Genomic DNA, 17,766 nt, shown 5'->3' with positions numbered 1-17,766 from the left:
CTCCTCGCTCTTTTGTTTGGGTTCAACCCTGTGTTTTGTATACGTGTTTGTTTGGTCTTCGTCCCCATGCCTTTACATGGCACGCTGTAATTTGGGTTAAATTAAAAAAACTATTACGCATTCCTACGCCTGTCTCCCGACCCTTTATACCAACGTGACAGGTTCAAAGATAATTTCTTGTGTTTTTGTGACATTCAGGACCAGAGAGTTTGCATTACATCATATACCCATTGATCTTTGAAGAATATAACTCATGAGCTTAGTATAACTGTCTGTACCCATCATAACCCAAAATATATGGTTGTTTTACTCAATTTATTGTTTGTAGGACCATGTTGGTCCCACTTTTAAACAAACTACAAATTATAAAGACTTTATAGAGCATTCATAAAGTCTTCATAAACACATCAGAGATGCTTCAAAAATCCTTCATAGAAAACAATTGGATGACTTCTGTTTCTGAATGGTCAGTAGCATCTATATGCTTTGTAAAGTGTTTATGAAGGATTCATTAAGTAGTTTGTTTGATAGATAGCTTGCTAGATAGTTTAATAGTCATGTACAGGGTTACAGATATAATTACAGGGTACAAGGCCTCCCAAGTGGCGCAGTGGTCTAAGGCACCACAGCCTGGGGTTCGATCACAACCGGCCGTGACCGGGACTCCCATAGGACGGCACACAATTGGCCCAGCGTCGTCCTAGTTAGAGGAGGGTTTGGCTTGGGGGGGCTTTACTTGGCTCATCTCACTCTAGCGACTCCTTGTGGTGGGCCGGGCGCCTGGAGGCTGACTTCGGTCACTAGATGAATGGTGTTTCCTCCGACACGTTGGTGCAGCTGGCTTCCGGGTTAAGCGAGCGGGAGTTAAGAAGTGCGGTTTGGCGGGTCATGTTTTAGAGGACTCATGGCTCGACCTTCACCTCTCCCGAGCCCGTTGGGGAGTTGCAGCGATGAGACAAGCTCGTAATCACGAAATTGGGGTGAAAAAGGGGAAAAAAAATAAAAACACAATTATAATTACAGGGTACAATGAAATTCTTGCGCTCCGAGCTTCAACAAAGCAGGATAAATGTAACAAAAATATCATAAAAATAGATAATAAAAAAATACAAATAATAATATCAACATGTACAATGATAAAAGTCCATTGGGGTGGGGGCAGGGTAAATGTAGGGCTTTCATCACAAATATTGACCTGCAAGACCTCTCTGCCTAAACACACACACACATACAAACTCGCTCATGCACACAAACACACGTACACATACACAAACTTGCACGCACACACACACACACACACACACACACACACACACACACACACACACACACACACACACACACACACACACACACACACACACACACACACAAACCCCAAAAATGTCTGTTTATGAAGGCTTCATTAAGTAGTTTGTTTTTTGTAAACAAACAATGGAATAAAGATAGAAATAAAACTATAATTTCTATGTCATGAATTTTGTTGAGTGGCTACATTTTTCCAGCACCATTCCTCAGCTTGAAAGTGAACTATGTGGCAGGTCTGCCATTTGGCTGAAAAGTTCATTAAGGATTGTGCCTACCTGTGTGTGTGTGTGTGTGTGTGTGTGTGTGTGTGTGTGTGTGTGTGTGTGTGTGTGTGTGTGTGTGTGTGTGTGTGTGTGTGTGTGTGTGTGTGTGTGTGTGTGTGTGTGTGTACGTGCCTGTGTGTGTAGGTAGAGAGGTCTTGCAGGTCAATATTTGTGATGAAAGCCCTGCTACTATGAGGCTCTTCAGCTGTCCATAATACAGTCCAGGGCCCGGTTTCCCAAAAGTATCTTAAGGCTAAGTTCATCGTTAGAACCTTCGTAGGAGCATCGTTAAGTCTCCAAGTTGTTTCCTAAAAGCATCGTTATAAAGTTGCGCTTAAAAACGCTCATAGTCTAACACCTGCCTCAGATCGTATGCTATAGGCCTATTTTGTTCAATCAATTGAGTTATATTTTGCTACTTGTAGACTACTGTCTCAATATATTTCATGATGTGTAGTCTAACATGTGCGCAATGATGTGCCAAATTGGTGATTTTGTGCATTTTTATTTTGTATGCGTTAGCATAAGCCACGTCAATATTTGCAGCCATAGGTGGTAATACCTATCTAGTAGCTGATCCGTTGTCAGTATTGTGGAATAATTCTAAAGTTAAGGTAAGATTTGAATTGAGAAAGCTGACCTGAGAGCAGCCCTGCCTTTCTTTCAATCAGTTTGCGACCGTTCTCTGCGTGGTGTTTTGGGAAACACATGTTACATCTTTGGCAGTTGTAGGAAAGATGCATGTTAAAACCTGATTTTAATGTCTATGATTAAAACAGTCATAAGGCTAAATTGCATCGCTATCAGAAAACCAGGCCCTGACCTGAATTGGAAGGAGACTGGAGTTATTTGCCATCATCATAACCAGTGTTGCTTGTGTCATCAGTTGCTATATAGGGCCCTCTGCTGGCCAATAGGAGACTTGCATCACAGTCTGCAGGATGTATTTTTTATTTTATTTAACCTTTATTTAACTAGGCTGAGTTGTAGCCAATCACAGGCGAGCTTACATATTAATTCACAAGGAGACCATCTAATATAAGACCAAAGTATAACTAATAGATCCAAATAATGGGAACAGAAACATAATGATGTTCTGGTCAGTTTTTTTTATGTGCCTACAAACATGTCTACACACAAAAGTGCATATGCATTCATTCACACAGAAACTATTCAGACAAACAGTCACAATAACTGTAGCAATTTACAACCTTGATGCAACCTTTACTGAAACTCTTATTAATAAATTGGCACTCACACCCATGCACACGAACGCACGTGCACGTACACACACACATTTTTTAACATTGCTCTTGTAATGAAAAGGCCTGAGTTAAACATATCAATGAATAAAAAAATGTCATTTTGAAATTTAGTCATTACCGTAACACAACCTATTTGAATATTTTTGTTGTTGTCATAATCCCTTTTGTATACAGTCGTGGCCAAAAGTTTTGAGGTTGACATAAATATTAATTTCCACAAAGTTTGCTGCTTCAGTGTCTTTAGATATTTTTGTCAGATGTTAGTATGGAATACTGAAGTATAATTACAAGCATTTCACGTGTCAAAGGCTTTAATTGACAATTACATGAAGTTGATGCAAAGAGTCAATATTTGCAGTGTTGACCCTTCGTTTTCAAGACCTCTGTAATTCACCATGGCATGCTGTCAATTAACTTCTGGGCCACATCCTGACTGATGGCAGCCCATTCTTGCATAATCAATGCTTGGAGTTTGTCAGAATTTGTGGGGTTTTGTTTGTCCACACGCCTCTTGAGGATTGACCACAAGTTCTCAATGGGATTAAGGTCTGGGGAATTTCCTGGCCATGGACCAAAAATATTGATGTTTTGTTCCCCGAGCCACTTAGTTATCACTTTTGCCTTATGGCAAGGTGCTCCATCATGCTGGAAAATGCATTGTTAGTCACCAAACTGTTCCTGGATGGTTGGGAGAAGTTGCTCTCGGAGGATGTGTTGGTACCATTCTTTATTCATGGCTGTGTTCTTGGGCAAAATTGTGAGTGAGCCCACTCCCTTGGCTGAGAAGCAAACCCACACATGAATGGTCTCAGGATGCTTTACTGTTGATATGACACAGGACTGATGGTAGCGCTCACCTTGTCTTCTCCAGACAAGCTTTTTCCGGATGCCCCAAACAATCGGAAAGGGGATTCATTAGAGAAAACGACTTTACCCCAGTCCTCAGCAGTTCAATCCCTGTACCTTTTGCAGAATATCAGTCTGTCCCTGATGTTTTCTCCTGGAGAGAAGTGGCTTCTTTGCTGCCCTTCTTGACACCAGGCCATCCTCCAAAAGTATTCGCCTCACTGTGTGTGCAGATGCACTCACACCTGCCTGCTGACATTCCTGAGCAAGCTCTGTACTGGTGGTGCCCCGATCCCGCAGCGGAATCAACTTTAGGAGACGGTCCTGACGCTTGCTGGACTTTCTTGGGCGCCCTGAAGCCTTCTTCAAAACAACTGAACCACTCTCCTTGAAGTTCTTGATGATCCGATAAATGGTTGATTTAGGGGCAATCTTACTGGCAGCAATATCCTTGCCTGTGAAGCCCTTTTTGTGCAAAGCAATGATGACGGCACATTTTTCCTTGCAGGTAACCATGATTGACAGAGGAAGAACAATGATTCCAAGCACCACCCTCCTTTTGAAGCTTCCAGTCTGAATTACCTAAAAATTCGCTCATTTTTGCAGATGCATGAAATTGCTAAAGACAGTTTTGCTACTGAACTTGCCCCTCCCCCCCACACACAAGCATACTCGAAGACCAATCATAGAAAAAAAGTGTTAAAAAATACACTGAGTTGCATACTTACCCACCCACACCCTGATTACCTAATGAAGACATTCTCTCTTTAATATGTCCCTAGTGTCTCCGATGTCTTGCCTCTGTCATTGCTCACTGGGAATTTCCTCTCCCAGCACTTTCACCACGTAAACACAGATATAAATAGTTCCCACCATGCAGTGACGCTCATTTACACTCTCAGAATAGACTTTCCATTTCTATTGCATGGCTTGCCGGGGCCAAGGGATCACATATCCACATAGTTAAACCGTTCGAATAACTCCTAATTGTGTTTGACGAATGGCGTCAATCACTGGACAGGGAGGCATGCAGCTGTCCCACTTGACAAAGGTGAAAAGGTTGACTCCGGTGTCTCATTGCAGTGTTAGATAACCTGCTTGTTAATCCAAGGTGTGTATGGACGCAAGCGTGTGTGTGTGCTGCAGGAGCCTAGAGAGAGTGGTGGTGGTGGTGGTGAGGTGGAGGGTGGGGATTTAGTGAGTTAGAGTTTTAGTGTCAACAGGAGCGGGACAAGGACAGCCAGGGCTAAATACGGTGAGACAGACACACACCGAGTGGACAAGGAATGGTCAGCTTAACTAACTCTTTACAAGTGACACGGACAACTGACTTATACAGGGGAAGAGGGGTTGTGTAAGCAGGGGCATAGGGGGGCAAAAGCAGATTAAGGGGTACAGGGGGGCTCTGCATTTTACGGACTGTGTTTTTGGACGTCTCAGAGAGCGTTGGAGAGCCAGACATGACTCGTTCACTTGGTAGCCTGTTCCGACGACTGCTGTCCAAGGACAGTAAGGGAGAGGAGGAAGATGAGGAGGAAGGAACAGCAAAACCAGACAGCGATGAGCAGGGTGAGTTCTCTTTACTCCAAGCCAGGGGTGTCAAACTCCTTCCATGGAGGGCCGAGTGTCGGCGGGTTTTTGTTTTTTCCTTTCAATTAAGACCTAGACAACTAGGTGAGGGAAGTTCCTTACTAATTAGTGACTTTAATTCATCAATCAAGTACAAGGGTGGAGCGAAAACCCACAGACACTCGGCCCTCCGTGGAATGAGTTTGACACGTGCTCCGAGCCCTCCGCATAGGTTTGGTATTTTTGGGGTATTTTATTAGGATCATATTAGCTGTTGCAAAAGCAGCATCTACTCTTCCTGGGGTCCACACAAACATGAAACACGACATAATACAGAACATTAATACACAAGAGCATCTCAAGGACAGAACTACATGTAAAACATTTTAAAGGCACACGTAGCCTACATATCAATACATACACAAACTATCTAGGTCAAATAGGGGAGAGACGTTGTGCTGTGAGGTGTTGCTTTATCTGTTTAACCTGTTATGGCTAGGGGGCAGTATTTTCACAGCCGGATAAAAAGCGTGCCCGATTTAATCTGATTATTACTCCTGCCCAGAAACTAGAATATGCATATAATTATTAGCTTTGGATAGAAAACACTCCAATGTTTCTAAAACTGTTTGAATGGTGTCTGTGAGTATAACAGAACTCATTTGGCAGGCCAAAACCTGAGAAGATTCCATGCAGGAAGTGGCCTGTCTGACAATTTCTTGCCTTTCTTCATTATCTCTATCTATTACAGAGGATCTCTGCTGTTACGTGACACTTCCTACGGCTCCCATGGGCTCTCAGAAGGCGGCAAAAAGCTGAATCGTGGCTTTGCAGGCTCTGGTTGAAAGAAAGTAGCGCGTTTGGGTAGTGGCTGGTTACAGTACTGTGAGACTCAGGCTCGTGCCCGCGTCGACCCCATGCTATGTTTTCTTTCGTCTGTTTACCTAAACGCAGATTCCCGGTCGGAATATTATCGCTTTTTTACGAGAAAAATGGCATAAAAATCGATTTTAAACAGCGGTTGACATGCTTCGAAGTACGGTAATGGAATATTTAGAAATCTTTTGTCACGAATTGCGCCATGCTCGTGACCCTTATTTACACTTCGGATAGTGTCTTGAACGCACGAACAAAACGCCGCTATTTGGATATAACGATGGATTATTTTGGACCAAACCAACATTTGTTATTGAAGTAGCAGTCCTGGGAGTGCATTCTGACGAAGACAACAAAGGTAATCAAACTTTTGTAATAGTAAATCGGAGTTTGGTCAGGGCTAAACTTGGTCGGTGTCTAAATGGCTAGCCGTGATGGCTGGGCTATCTACTGAGAATATTGCAAAATGTGCTTTCACCGAACATATCGAGTGCATAGAGGAGTTCTGTATCTATAATTCTTAAAATAATTGTTATGTTTTTTGTGAACGTTTATCGTGAGTAATTTAGTAAATTCACCGGATGTTTGCGGGGGGTATGCTAGTTCTGAACGTCACATGCTAATGTAAAAAAGCTGTTTTTTGATATAAATATGAACTTGATTGAACAAAACATGCATGCATTGTGTAACATAATGTCCTAGGTTTGTCATCTGATGAAGATCATCAAAGGTTAGTGCTGCATTTAGCTGTGGTTTTGTTTTTTATTATTTCTGGCTGGGTACTCTGCTGACATAATGTAATGTTTTGCTTTCGCTGTAAAGCCTTTTTGAAATCGGACAGTGTGGTTAGATTAACGAGAGTCTTGTCTTTAAAATGCTGTAAAATAGTCATATGTTTGAAAAATGGAAGTTTTCGGATTTTAGAGGAGTTTGTATTTCGCGCCACGCCCATCATTGGATATTGGAGCAGGTGTTCCGCTAGCGGAACGTCTAGATGTAACAAGGTTTGCTGTTCATTTGAGCTATATGAGATGGAATGGAGTTCCATGCAATAATGGCTCTATATAATACTGTACGCTTTCTTGAATTTGTTCTGGATTTGGGGACTGTGAAAAGACCCCTGGTGGCATGTCTGGTGGGGTAAGTATGTGTGTCAGAGCTGTGTGTAAGTTGACTATGCAAACAATTCAGGATTTTCAACACATTCATTTTTCTTATAAAAAGAAGTGATGCAGTCAGTCTTTCCTCAACTCTTAGCCAAAAGAGACTGGTATGCATAGTATTTGTATTTATATCAGCCCTCTGAGTACATTGAAGAGCAAGATGTGCCTCTCTGTTCTGGGCCAGCTGCAGCTTAACCTGTTAGGGCTAGGGGGCAGTATTTGCACGGCTGGATAAAAAAAATGTACCCGATTTAATCTGGTTACTAATCCTACCCAGTAACTAGAATATGCATATACTTATTATATATGGATAGAAAACACCCTAAAGTTTCTAAAACTGTTTGAATGGTGTCTGTGAGTATAACAGAACTCATTTGGCAGGCAAAACCCTGAGACAGATTCTGACAGGAAGTGGATACCTGATGTGTTGTATTACCTTTAAACCTATGCCATTGAAAAACACAGGGGCTGAGGAATATTTTGGCACTTCCTATTGCTTCCACTAGATGTCACCAGCCTTTACAAAGTGTTTTGAGTCTTCTGGAGGGAGATCTGACCGAACAAGAGCCATGGAACGATGATGGCCCATTAGACACCTGGCGCGCGAGTTCATGTTGGGTACCCTCGTTCCAATACGTTATAAAAGAGAATGCATTCGTCCACCTTGAATATTATTCATGTTCTGGTTAAAAAAGGCCCTAATGATTTATGCTATACAGCGTTTGTCATGTTTGAACGAACGTAAATATATTTTTTCCCCTCGTTCATGAAGTGAAGTCCGGTGGGCTTAGATCATGTGCTAACAAGACGGAGATTTTTGGACATAAATGATGAGCTTTTTTGAACAAAACTACATTCGTTATGGACCTGTGATACCTGGAAGTGACATATGATGAAGAGAATCAAAGGTAATGGATTATTTACATAGTATTTTCGATTTTAGATCTCCCCAACATGACGACTAGTCTGTATCGCAACGCGTATTTTTCTGGGCGCAGTGCTCAGATTATTGCAAAGTGTGATTTCCCAGTAAGGTTATTTTTAAATCTGGCAACTTGATTGCGTTCAAGAGATGTAAATCTATAATTCTTTAAATGACAATATAATATTTTACCAATGTTTTCTAATTTTAATTATTTAATTTGTGGTGCTGACTTGAATGCCGGTTATTGGAGGGAAACGATTTCCTGAACATCAACGCCACAGTAAAACGCTGTTTTTGGATATAAATATGAACTTGATAGAACTAAAAATGCATGCATTGTCTAACATAATGTCCTAGGAGTGTCATCTGTTGGAGATTGTAAAAGGTTAGTGCATAATTTTAGCTGATTTTATGGTTTTGGTGACGCCTGTCTTTGAATTGGCACAACATTACACACAACTCTTGTAAATGTACTGTCCTAACATACTCTAAATGTATGCTTTCGCCGTAAAACCTTTTTGAAATCGGAAAACGTGGTTAGATTAAGGAGATGTTTATCTTTCAAAGGGTGTAAAATAGTTGTATGTTTGAAAAATTTGAATTTTGAAATTTATTTGGATTCAAATTTGCCGCTCTTGAAATGCACCTGCTGTTGATGGAGTGCACCACGGGTGGGACGCTTGCGTCCCACCTAGCCCATAGAGGTTAACTAAACATGCTTTGTTTAATGCCAGTGGCAAGTCATTGGTAAAAATAGAAAAGAGTAGAGGGCATAGGGAGCTGCCCTGCGGTACACCACACTTTACATGTTTGACATTAGAGAAGCTTCCATGAACGATAACCTTTTAAGGTCTATTAGATACAGCGCCTTCGGAAAGTATTCAGACCCCTTGACTTTTCTCACATTTTGTTACGTTACAGCCTTGTTCTAAAATGAAATAAAACATTTTCCTCAGCAATCTACACACAATACCCCATAATGACAAAGCAAATCGTTTTTTTGAAATTTTTGCTAATTTATTAAAATTAAAAAACAGAAATACCTTATTTACATTAGTATTCAGACCCTTTGCTATGCGACTCGAAATTGACCTCCGGTGCATCCTGTTTCAATTGATCATCCTTGAGATGTTTCTACAACTTGACTGGAGTCCACCTGTGGTAAATTCAATTGATTGGACATGATTTGGAAAAGCACACACTTTTCTATATATGTGATATTTCTGTTTTGTATTTTTAATACACTTACAAACATTTCTAAAAACCTTGCTTTGTGATTTTGGGGTATTGTTGTTCAGTAGATTGATGAGGGAAAAAAATATTTAATCCTTTTTATCATTCACACACACAACTGATGTCCTCTCTCAATGACTTACAGATTGATGTCATCTTGCCGTTCTCCATTCTGCAAACTGTTCTTCAGGTCCTGGACCTCTTTGGTCAGGTCGTACATTCTTTTATTAGTTGAATCCACTAGTATTTGGACAAAACACTTGAAGCTATTTTATTGTTGTCACATCTGCTTGTAGAACTATTTTTGATTGTTAAAAAAATCCTTCACCTGTGATAGAGAGACACCACTGTCCTCAATGGTACTCCCGCCGGCTTTGGTCTTTGTCATGGTAGTTAGCAACGTAGGTTATGCTGTTATTCCTTGCAGTTCCAGACAGGGCAGGTCACAGGGATCTAGACAGCTAAAAACACGGGACAATCCACGGTCCCAGCCACAATGGCTAACCGCGTCATGGGCTGCGTTCAAGCCCTCAAGAAAACTCCTCTAGCTTGATAGGTAGCTAGCTTGGAGCTAGGGTAGCTGCTACGCCAAATAGCTCATCAGACCCAGCCTTGGATGACTGGACAGAGAGTAGCAGTCCCAGCAACTGATGCCAACTGCGTCACGGGATCCAAACTCAAAAGTTAGCTACAGTTGAAGTCGGAAGTTTACATACACTTAGGTTGGAGTCATTAAAACTCATTTTTCAACCAATCCACACATTTCATGTTAACAAACTATAGTTTTGGCAAGTCATATAGGACATCTACTTTGTGCATGACACAAGTCATTTTTCCAACAATTGTTTACAAACAGATTATTTCACTTATAATTCACTGTATCACAATTCCAGTGGGTCAGAAGTGTACATACACTAAGTTGACTGTGCCTTTAAACAATTTGGAAAATTCCAGAAAAGGATGTCATGGCTTTAGAAGCTTCTGATAGGCTAATTGACATCATTTGAGTCAATTGGAGGTATTTCAAGTCCTACCTTCAAACGCAGTGCCTCTTTGCTTGACATCATGTGAAAATCAAAAGAAATCAGCCAAGACCTCTGAATTTTTTTTTAGATCTCCACAAGTCTGGTTCATCATTGGGAGCAATTTCCAAATGCCTGAAGGTACCACGTTCATCTGTACAAACAATAGTACGCATGTATAAATACCATGGGACCACGCAGCCGTCATACCGCCCAGGAAGGAGACGTGTTCTGTCTCCTAGAGATTAACGTACTTTGGTGTGAAAAGTGCAAATCAATCCCAGAACAACAGCAAAGGACCTTGTGAAGATGCTGGAGGAAACGGGTACAAAAGTATCTAAAAAGTACGTGGAAATATTGAAGCAACATCTCAAGACATCAGTCAGGAAGTTAAAGCTTGGATCAAATATGTCTTCCAAATGGACAATGACCCCAAGCATACTTCCAAAGTTGTGGCAAAATGGCTTAAGGACAACAAATCAAGGTATTGGAGTGGCCATCACAAAGCCCTGACCTCAAACCTATAGAAGATTTGTGGGCAGAACTGAAAAAGCGTGTGCGAGCAAGGAGCCCTACAAACCTGACTCATTTACACCAGCTCTGTCAGGAGGAATGGGCCAAAATTCACCCAACTTATTGTGGGAAGCTTGTGGAAGGCTACCCGAAACGTTTGACCAAAGTTAAACAAGGCAATGCTACCAAATACTAATTGAGTGTCTGTAAACTTCTGACCCACTGGGAAGGTGATTAAATAAATAAAAGCTGAAATAAGTAATTCTCTTCTATTATTCTGATATTTCACATTCTTAAAATAAAGTGGTGATCCTAATTGACCTAGGACAGGGAATTTTTACTAGGATTAAATGTCAGGAATGTATTTGGCTAAGATGTATGTGAACTTCCGACTTGAACTGTAGGTTTAGACTGAGGACAAACAGAGGGCAAACATACTTGCATAAAATATGCACGCACCCAAGCATGCACAAACACACACACACAAACACAACATTTGTATTTCTCATACTTTTTATGAGAGTATTCTGTGAGTGGCAATAGTCTGCACGTCTGTTCACTGGTAGACCTATGTGTTGGATCCATAAAAAAAGGGGGGGGCAGAAATGATTAGCCATATATGAAATCCAGGGGAGCCACTTTGGTTTTAGAAGTGGGGGGGACATTAAATATGTTTAAGTGACATTAAATATGTTTAAGTGATTAATAAGACTGAACTAGATCAAAGGTAATTCAGTAATAAATATTGTGTTGCACCTTTAACCAATAGCCTAACAAATGAACATCTCTTGAAAAAAGACAAAGATTTTTGATTGTTTTTATTTAAGTCATCCTCCATATCAAATTTCAGCCAGACCGACCAGCCAGCCCGGGCTGCCTGCACGCCTGACCCCCACCAGTCTAGTCAATAACTCAACTCCCTTCCCAGTTCCCACCTTTAAAAAAAAATGTGTTACCAAGGAAAAGGTTTGGAAACAGGAAAACACACAAAAAAAACACATACATCTTAAATACACTGTAACACACAGAAACAGCAAATCCTCCATGTAATTAATCTCCCAGGACTAATAGAAGGTAGAGCTCTTTTTACTTGCACACAATATGGCTGGGTCGCCCTGTCCTGTCCTGTCCCTAGGGGTCCACCACCCTGCAGCGCCCCCAACCCACACACCCCACACAGCTTTAGGATCTTAGTGAAACATTCATTATTGGTTTCAGGTGTGTTAGGCCAAGGCCAGAGTGACAACCCACAGGACGGCAGACCACCAGGACCAGGACTAAGCAGCCCAGCAGCTAGGGATTGCCTAAATAGGTATATCCGCTGGCGTGGGCATGTTTTCAATACAGACTCCTTTAGTTGAACTGTATTCCATATAAGGTCTCCAGACCTTATGAAAGTTGCCCAGTATACCCTTAATCTGGTAATAAATCAAAGCTTTTATTACCAACCTTCAATTTAATGGCAATGCATTTCTTAGCCGCTATAAATGCTTGGTTACACAGTATCTTCAGATAACAGTCTCCGGTATCAACATTTCCAAGCAAACAAAAACGAGGAGAAGGGAGAATCTGTAGACATGCAGAGATAAAAGAACATACTGTTTGCCAGAATTCAGACAGCTTTCGCAAGACCATAACATATGCAAATGTCTCCCCTTTTGTGTTTTACACTTCCTGCAGAGGAATTGCATAGTTGAGTGCATGTCATTCAGTTTCACTGGCATATAGTACTTTCTATGGATGGTCTTAAACTGTAGTAATTTATGTCTGAGATGATAGGAACATGACTGGGCATTCAAACATATCTGTACCCATTCATCATCATCAATAGCTTCTACCAGGTCTTCCTCACATTTTTGTTTTACATATTTGTGTCATCAGAAAAAGCTTATATAAACCCTTGATACAGTTTGTAAATCAACTTTGGAGGTTTGTCAGACTGCCTTAAAATAGCATCTGACTTGTCAAGTGTTTGCTGCACAGAGAGAATGAAGTGTTGTGTCTGCAAAAATTCACCTCTTCCCTGGCTGCCTGACCCTGCTGAGACCCCGTCACCATCTGATCCTCCTAAGACGAGGCATGACAAAGAATTACCTTGGTGTACATTTATACATGATTTTATCCTAAAATAGAATCAATAGTTCAATAATTGAAATGACCATTATTCCCAGATCCCAGACTGTAGCTTTAAGCTGAGTCTGCTGTCCTGTAGCTACTGTAGATCTACCCATCAATTTAAGATGGAACTTTGTATTATTCCCTGATATTGTTAATATACTGCAAAATTCACCTGACCTCTGTAGACTGGTCTTCCCTGGCTGTCTGACCCTGCTGGGACCCCTGTCACCATCTGATCCTGCTAAGACATGTTGAGCATAGTCTTGTGTACTGACTATACTAGAGTGGCTGCATTTCTGCGGGATGCCTGCGGAACCTACAGTACCAACAGAGATCATTGTGGCACGGTCTGCGGGCGAGAGCGGGTGGTCAGACAGATGACTTTGGGATTCAAATATTTTTGTTGTCCCACAGATTATTTGGAAACGGTCCACTTTCTGCTTTGTATGGGTTAGCCTACCTATTATATTAAAATAACATTTTTTTGCACATTGTTCACACACTCAGAATTCACTGCTTCAACTTCAGTAGCCTAGCTATCGCTGCTAGATGGGCTTGAGAGTTCAAGCGCACCTAGTTTGTGTGATGTCATTGAAATAGAGTATGCTGCCTACATGGGACGGAGAATCACTTGGCAGTTAACTTAAATATGATTAGACTGTAGTTTACAACAGTGTCTGTATATAAATATTGATAATGGAAAAAAAGTGGAGGGAGTTTATCCAACGTGAGTCGGTTAATAATATTTGTCTCTGCCTGTCACAGAAAATGTCATACTCCTCACAGAAAATGTCGTATGGGAGAGAATAGGACCAAGGCGCAGCAGGTTTGTGGATACTCATGCTTTTAATGGTAAAACAGAAGGGCATCCACAGGAAAAACAAAATAATAGCCAGTACTCACGACACGAACCATTTTGCAGGCTCACAAACGCAGTGCAAAAACAACTACCCACAAAACCAAGTGACAAACATACTCCTACATATATGACTCCCAATCAGGAACAACGATCCCCAGCTGTTCCTGATCAGGAGTCACAAGACCAACACAGAACATTCACACACACAAGACTGCCACGTCCTGACCCCAAAACTACTACAACAGCTCCATCAGCTGGTCAGGACGTGACACTGCCTGCAAATCGGTCTCCTAAAAGGTAGGCTATATCCTATAGGCCTATGCAAAACGTAGTAAGTGTCGTTGTCATCATTCTTGCTGCTTCAAGTTCAGTAGCCATACCTGCGCGATCAAGTATTCGTGTAGTCTAAATTAAATAGAGTAGGCTATATCCTATACATAGACGGAGAAGCATGTGGCAGTTATCTTTCCAAGGAAATATACTTATGCCTATGATTAGGCTTTAGTTTAAATTATGTACATCAAGAGAAAGTGCAAGTCTCTCCATTGCCTACAAAGGCCCAAATATTGATCACCCATACTTCTCTGTCTGAAAATCTTCCCACTCCTAAAATGAAGGCTATAAAATACTATAGCTCAAGAGAAAGTGCAAGTCTCTCCAACTCTGCTCTCTTCAAACTATGTCTAACATATTGGCTGATCTAGCCCAGTAACAAGCCTAATGTAAGGACCATGTGAGAATGCAATTTCAGAATGTGGGGGGCCCCCCGTCCCCAGTGAAAGTTGCGCCCCTGATGAAATCCATATATAAAAGCCATACGAGATTATAAGGTGCATGTGATAGGCAGAGAAAAATAACCGGAGGGTTGTACAGTGATGTGAAAAGCGTGGGGTGCAATGTCAATTTGGCATTAACGTCTGTCTGCCTAATGTGTATGTGTGAGGCTGTGTTTGCTGCTCTTTGTGTGTTAGTGAGCGTGTGTGTGTCTGTGAGAGAGCTGATTGTTTGTTGCCTATTCTCCCTGTGTGTGTGTGTGTGTGTGTGTGTGTGTGTGTGTGTGTGCCTCCCTGCGTGCATGCGTTTGTGTGTGTGTGTGTATCAACGGACCTTGACCATGAAGACTGTAATGTATTTGTAGCAGTAGCAGCAGCAGTATAGGTCTTTTATCTAACTAATTTCAACACTCAGGTCAGAGATTTCATCACCCAGTAGATCTAGTGTGTCCTGTATGATGTGTTGTTTGTAAATGGAGGAATCTATGGGCGTTGATAAAGACATAAAACTATGTAAATATTGATGGCTATTTTCTAGTGCTATGATGATACAAAATACATGTTTGAGGTTGTCATCATGCAGACATGAAAAAACAACAGGGTACTCAGTGTGGCACAATGTGTACAATAGGACCACAATGAAACTGTACGCAAAATGTAATTAATACGTTTTGTACTGTATCATACTTAGCAAACAAGCATTGATTTCATACTTTTCAATATTATGCAATCATGAAATGACTCTGCAGTGGGAATGAAGATAATGTAGTACCCTATGAAGAAAGCCGTGTGTTGTGTTTGGTGTTTAGGTGCATTGACTGTACGTGTACGCAAGTACGTAAGAGAGCGTTGACGTCCCACCCTTTGACGTAAATGGATGTGATGGGGATCCAGGGTTCCCGTGACAGCTGGATTCGCCTCTGTCCTCTGCATACTACCGCCTCCTTTTGGTGAAATTATTACCTTGCATGGAACTGTGAGCACATTCACCTGTATAGACTTTAGTAGCCAGTAATAGGCATATATGGGGCAGGTTGACATTTATTGAGTCTTCTTGTCCTGGAGCTGTAAAGTCAAAATTGTGTATATCGTAGAAATTCATGAAAACAAAAATGTGCTAAATTTAAGGTTAGGGTTAGCCATTAGGGTTAGCAGTGGGGTTAAGGTTAGGGTTAGGTTTAGAATCAGATTTGATTAAAGGAGGTTCCTCTAAGTTTGATTCTACTATCTACTATGTCTGCTTCACTCTTCTAAAATAACCAGATATCATAGTCTTATGATCTTCTCATGATATTATCATCTTGTTTAGCTGTTCCAACAATTCACCCGATTTGACTATAACCCCATGGCCACATTGAAAGGTAACCTGCAGGTAGCCTGCAATGTAAAAAACTCAACATTCCTAGAAACAATTGATCTAATATTATAACTTGGCATACTTAATGTTGCCTATAGTATAGAAAAATCTAAACGGGATCTCATATTCAATGCATTACTTGGGCAGTGAAATATAATATCACTACAAGGCTAGTTGTTTTTTCAGACTGGAAAACACACACTCTTAGGCAGTGGACCCACTCCTAGCAGAGGCAATGCTTTGTCTATAAAATCATCAAACCCACCCGCTGACGTCGGCGGTACTGTAACCGCGCTCTCCCCTTTCCCCGTGGCCACACATACAGTGCATTCAGAAAGCATTCAGACCCCTTCACTTTTTCCACATTTTGTTAAGTTAGAGCCTTATTATAAAATGTATTAAATTTAAAAAAAAAATCCTCATCATGCTACACACAATACCCCATAATGACAAAGCGACCCTTTGCTACGAGACTCAAAATTGAGCTCAGGTACATCCTGTCTCCATTGATCATCCTTGGGATGTTTCTACAACTTGATTGGAGTCCACCTGTGGTAAATTCAATTGATTGGACATGATTTGGAAAGGCACACACCGGTCTATATAAGGTCCCACAGCTAACAGTGCATGTCAGAGCAAAAACCAAGCCATGAGGTCGAAGGGACTGTCCGTAGAGCTCCGAGACATTATTGTGTCGAGGCACAGATCTGGGAAAAAGTACCAAAAATGTTCTGCAGTAGCCTCCATCATTCTTAAATAGAAGAAGTTTGCAACCACCAAGACTCTTCCTAGACCTGGTCGCCCGGCCAAGCTGAGCAATCGGGTGACCAAGAACCCGATGGTCACTCTGACAGACCTTCAGAGATCCTCTGTGGAGATCGGAGAACCTTCCATTCCAATTTTAGTCATTCAGCAGACGCTCTTATCCAGAGCGACTTACAGTAGTGAATGCATACATTTCATGCACTTTTTTTGTACTAGCCCCCCGTGGGAATCGAACCCACAACCCTGGCATTGCACACACCATGCTGGCGCTGCAAACACCATGCTCTACCAACTGAGCCACAGGGAAAGCTTCCAGAAGGACAACCATCTTTGGCAGCACTCCACCAATCAGGCCTTTATGGTAGAGTGGCCAGACGGAAGCCACTCCTCAGTAAAATGACACCCCGCTTGGAGTTTGCCAAAAGGCACCTAAAGTACTCTCAGACCATGAGAAACAAGATTCTCTGGTGTGATGAAACCAAGATTGAACGCTTTGGCCTGAATGCCTAGCGTCAGGTGAAGCATGGTGGTGGCAGCATCATGCGGCAGGGACTGGTAGTCTAGTCAGGATCGAGGGAAAGATGAACGGAGCAAAGTACAGAGAGATCCTTGACAAAAACCTGCTCCAGAGCGCTTAGGACTTCAGACTGTGGCGAAGGTTCACCTTCCAACAGGACAACGACCCTAAGCACAAGACGGTGCAGGAGTGGCTTCGGGACACGTTTATGAATGTCCTAGAGTGGCCCAGCCAGAGCCCAGTCTTGAACCCGATTGAACATCTCTGGAAAGACCTGAAAATAGCTGTGCAGTGACGCTCCCCATCCAACCTGACAGAGCTTGAGAGGATCTGCAAAGAAGAATGGGAGAAACTTCCCAAATACAGGTGTGCCAAGCTTGTAGCGTCATACCCA

General features: G+C 41.7%; 1 protein-coding gene across 1 annotated transcript in view; it reads left to right on the top strand.

The window, feature by feature from the left end:
• Positions 1 to 4,792: 4,792 nt before the first annotated feature.
• Positions 4,793 to 17,766, top strand: part of LOC106579787 (fibroblast growth factor 12) — a 97,855-nt gene continuing 84,881 nt past the window's right edge. The window contains 1 exon segment of the mRNA XM_045704247.1: positions 4,793 to 5,251. Within this exon segment, the coding sequence (XP_045560203.1) occupies positions 5,143 to 5,251 (109 nt within the window). The 5' untranslated portion in view covers positions 4,793 to 5,142.

The sequence above is a fragment of the Salmo salar genome, chromosome ssa20, assembly GCF_905237065.1.
Source record: "Salmo salar chromosome ssa20, Ssal_v3.1, whole genome shotgun sequence".
NCBI classification, from domain to species: Eukaryota; Metazoa; Chordata; class Actinopteri; order Salmoniformes; family Salmonidae; genus Salmo; species Salmo salar.
The sequence above is the reverse complement of the archived record's forward strand: the minus strand, read 5'-3'. Positions and strand labels throughout refer to the sequence as shown.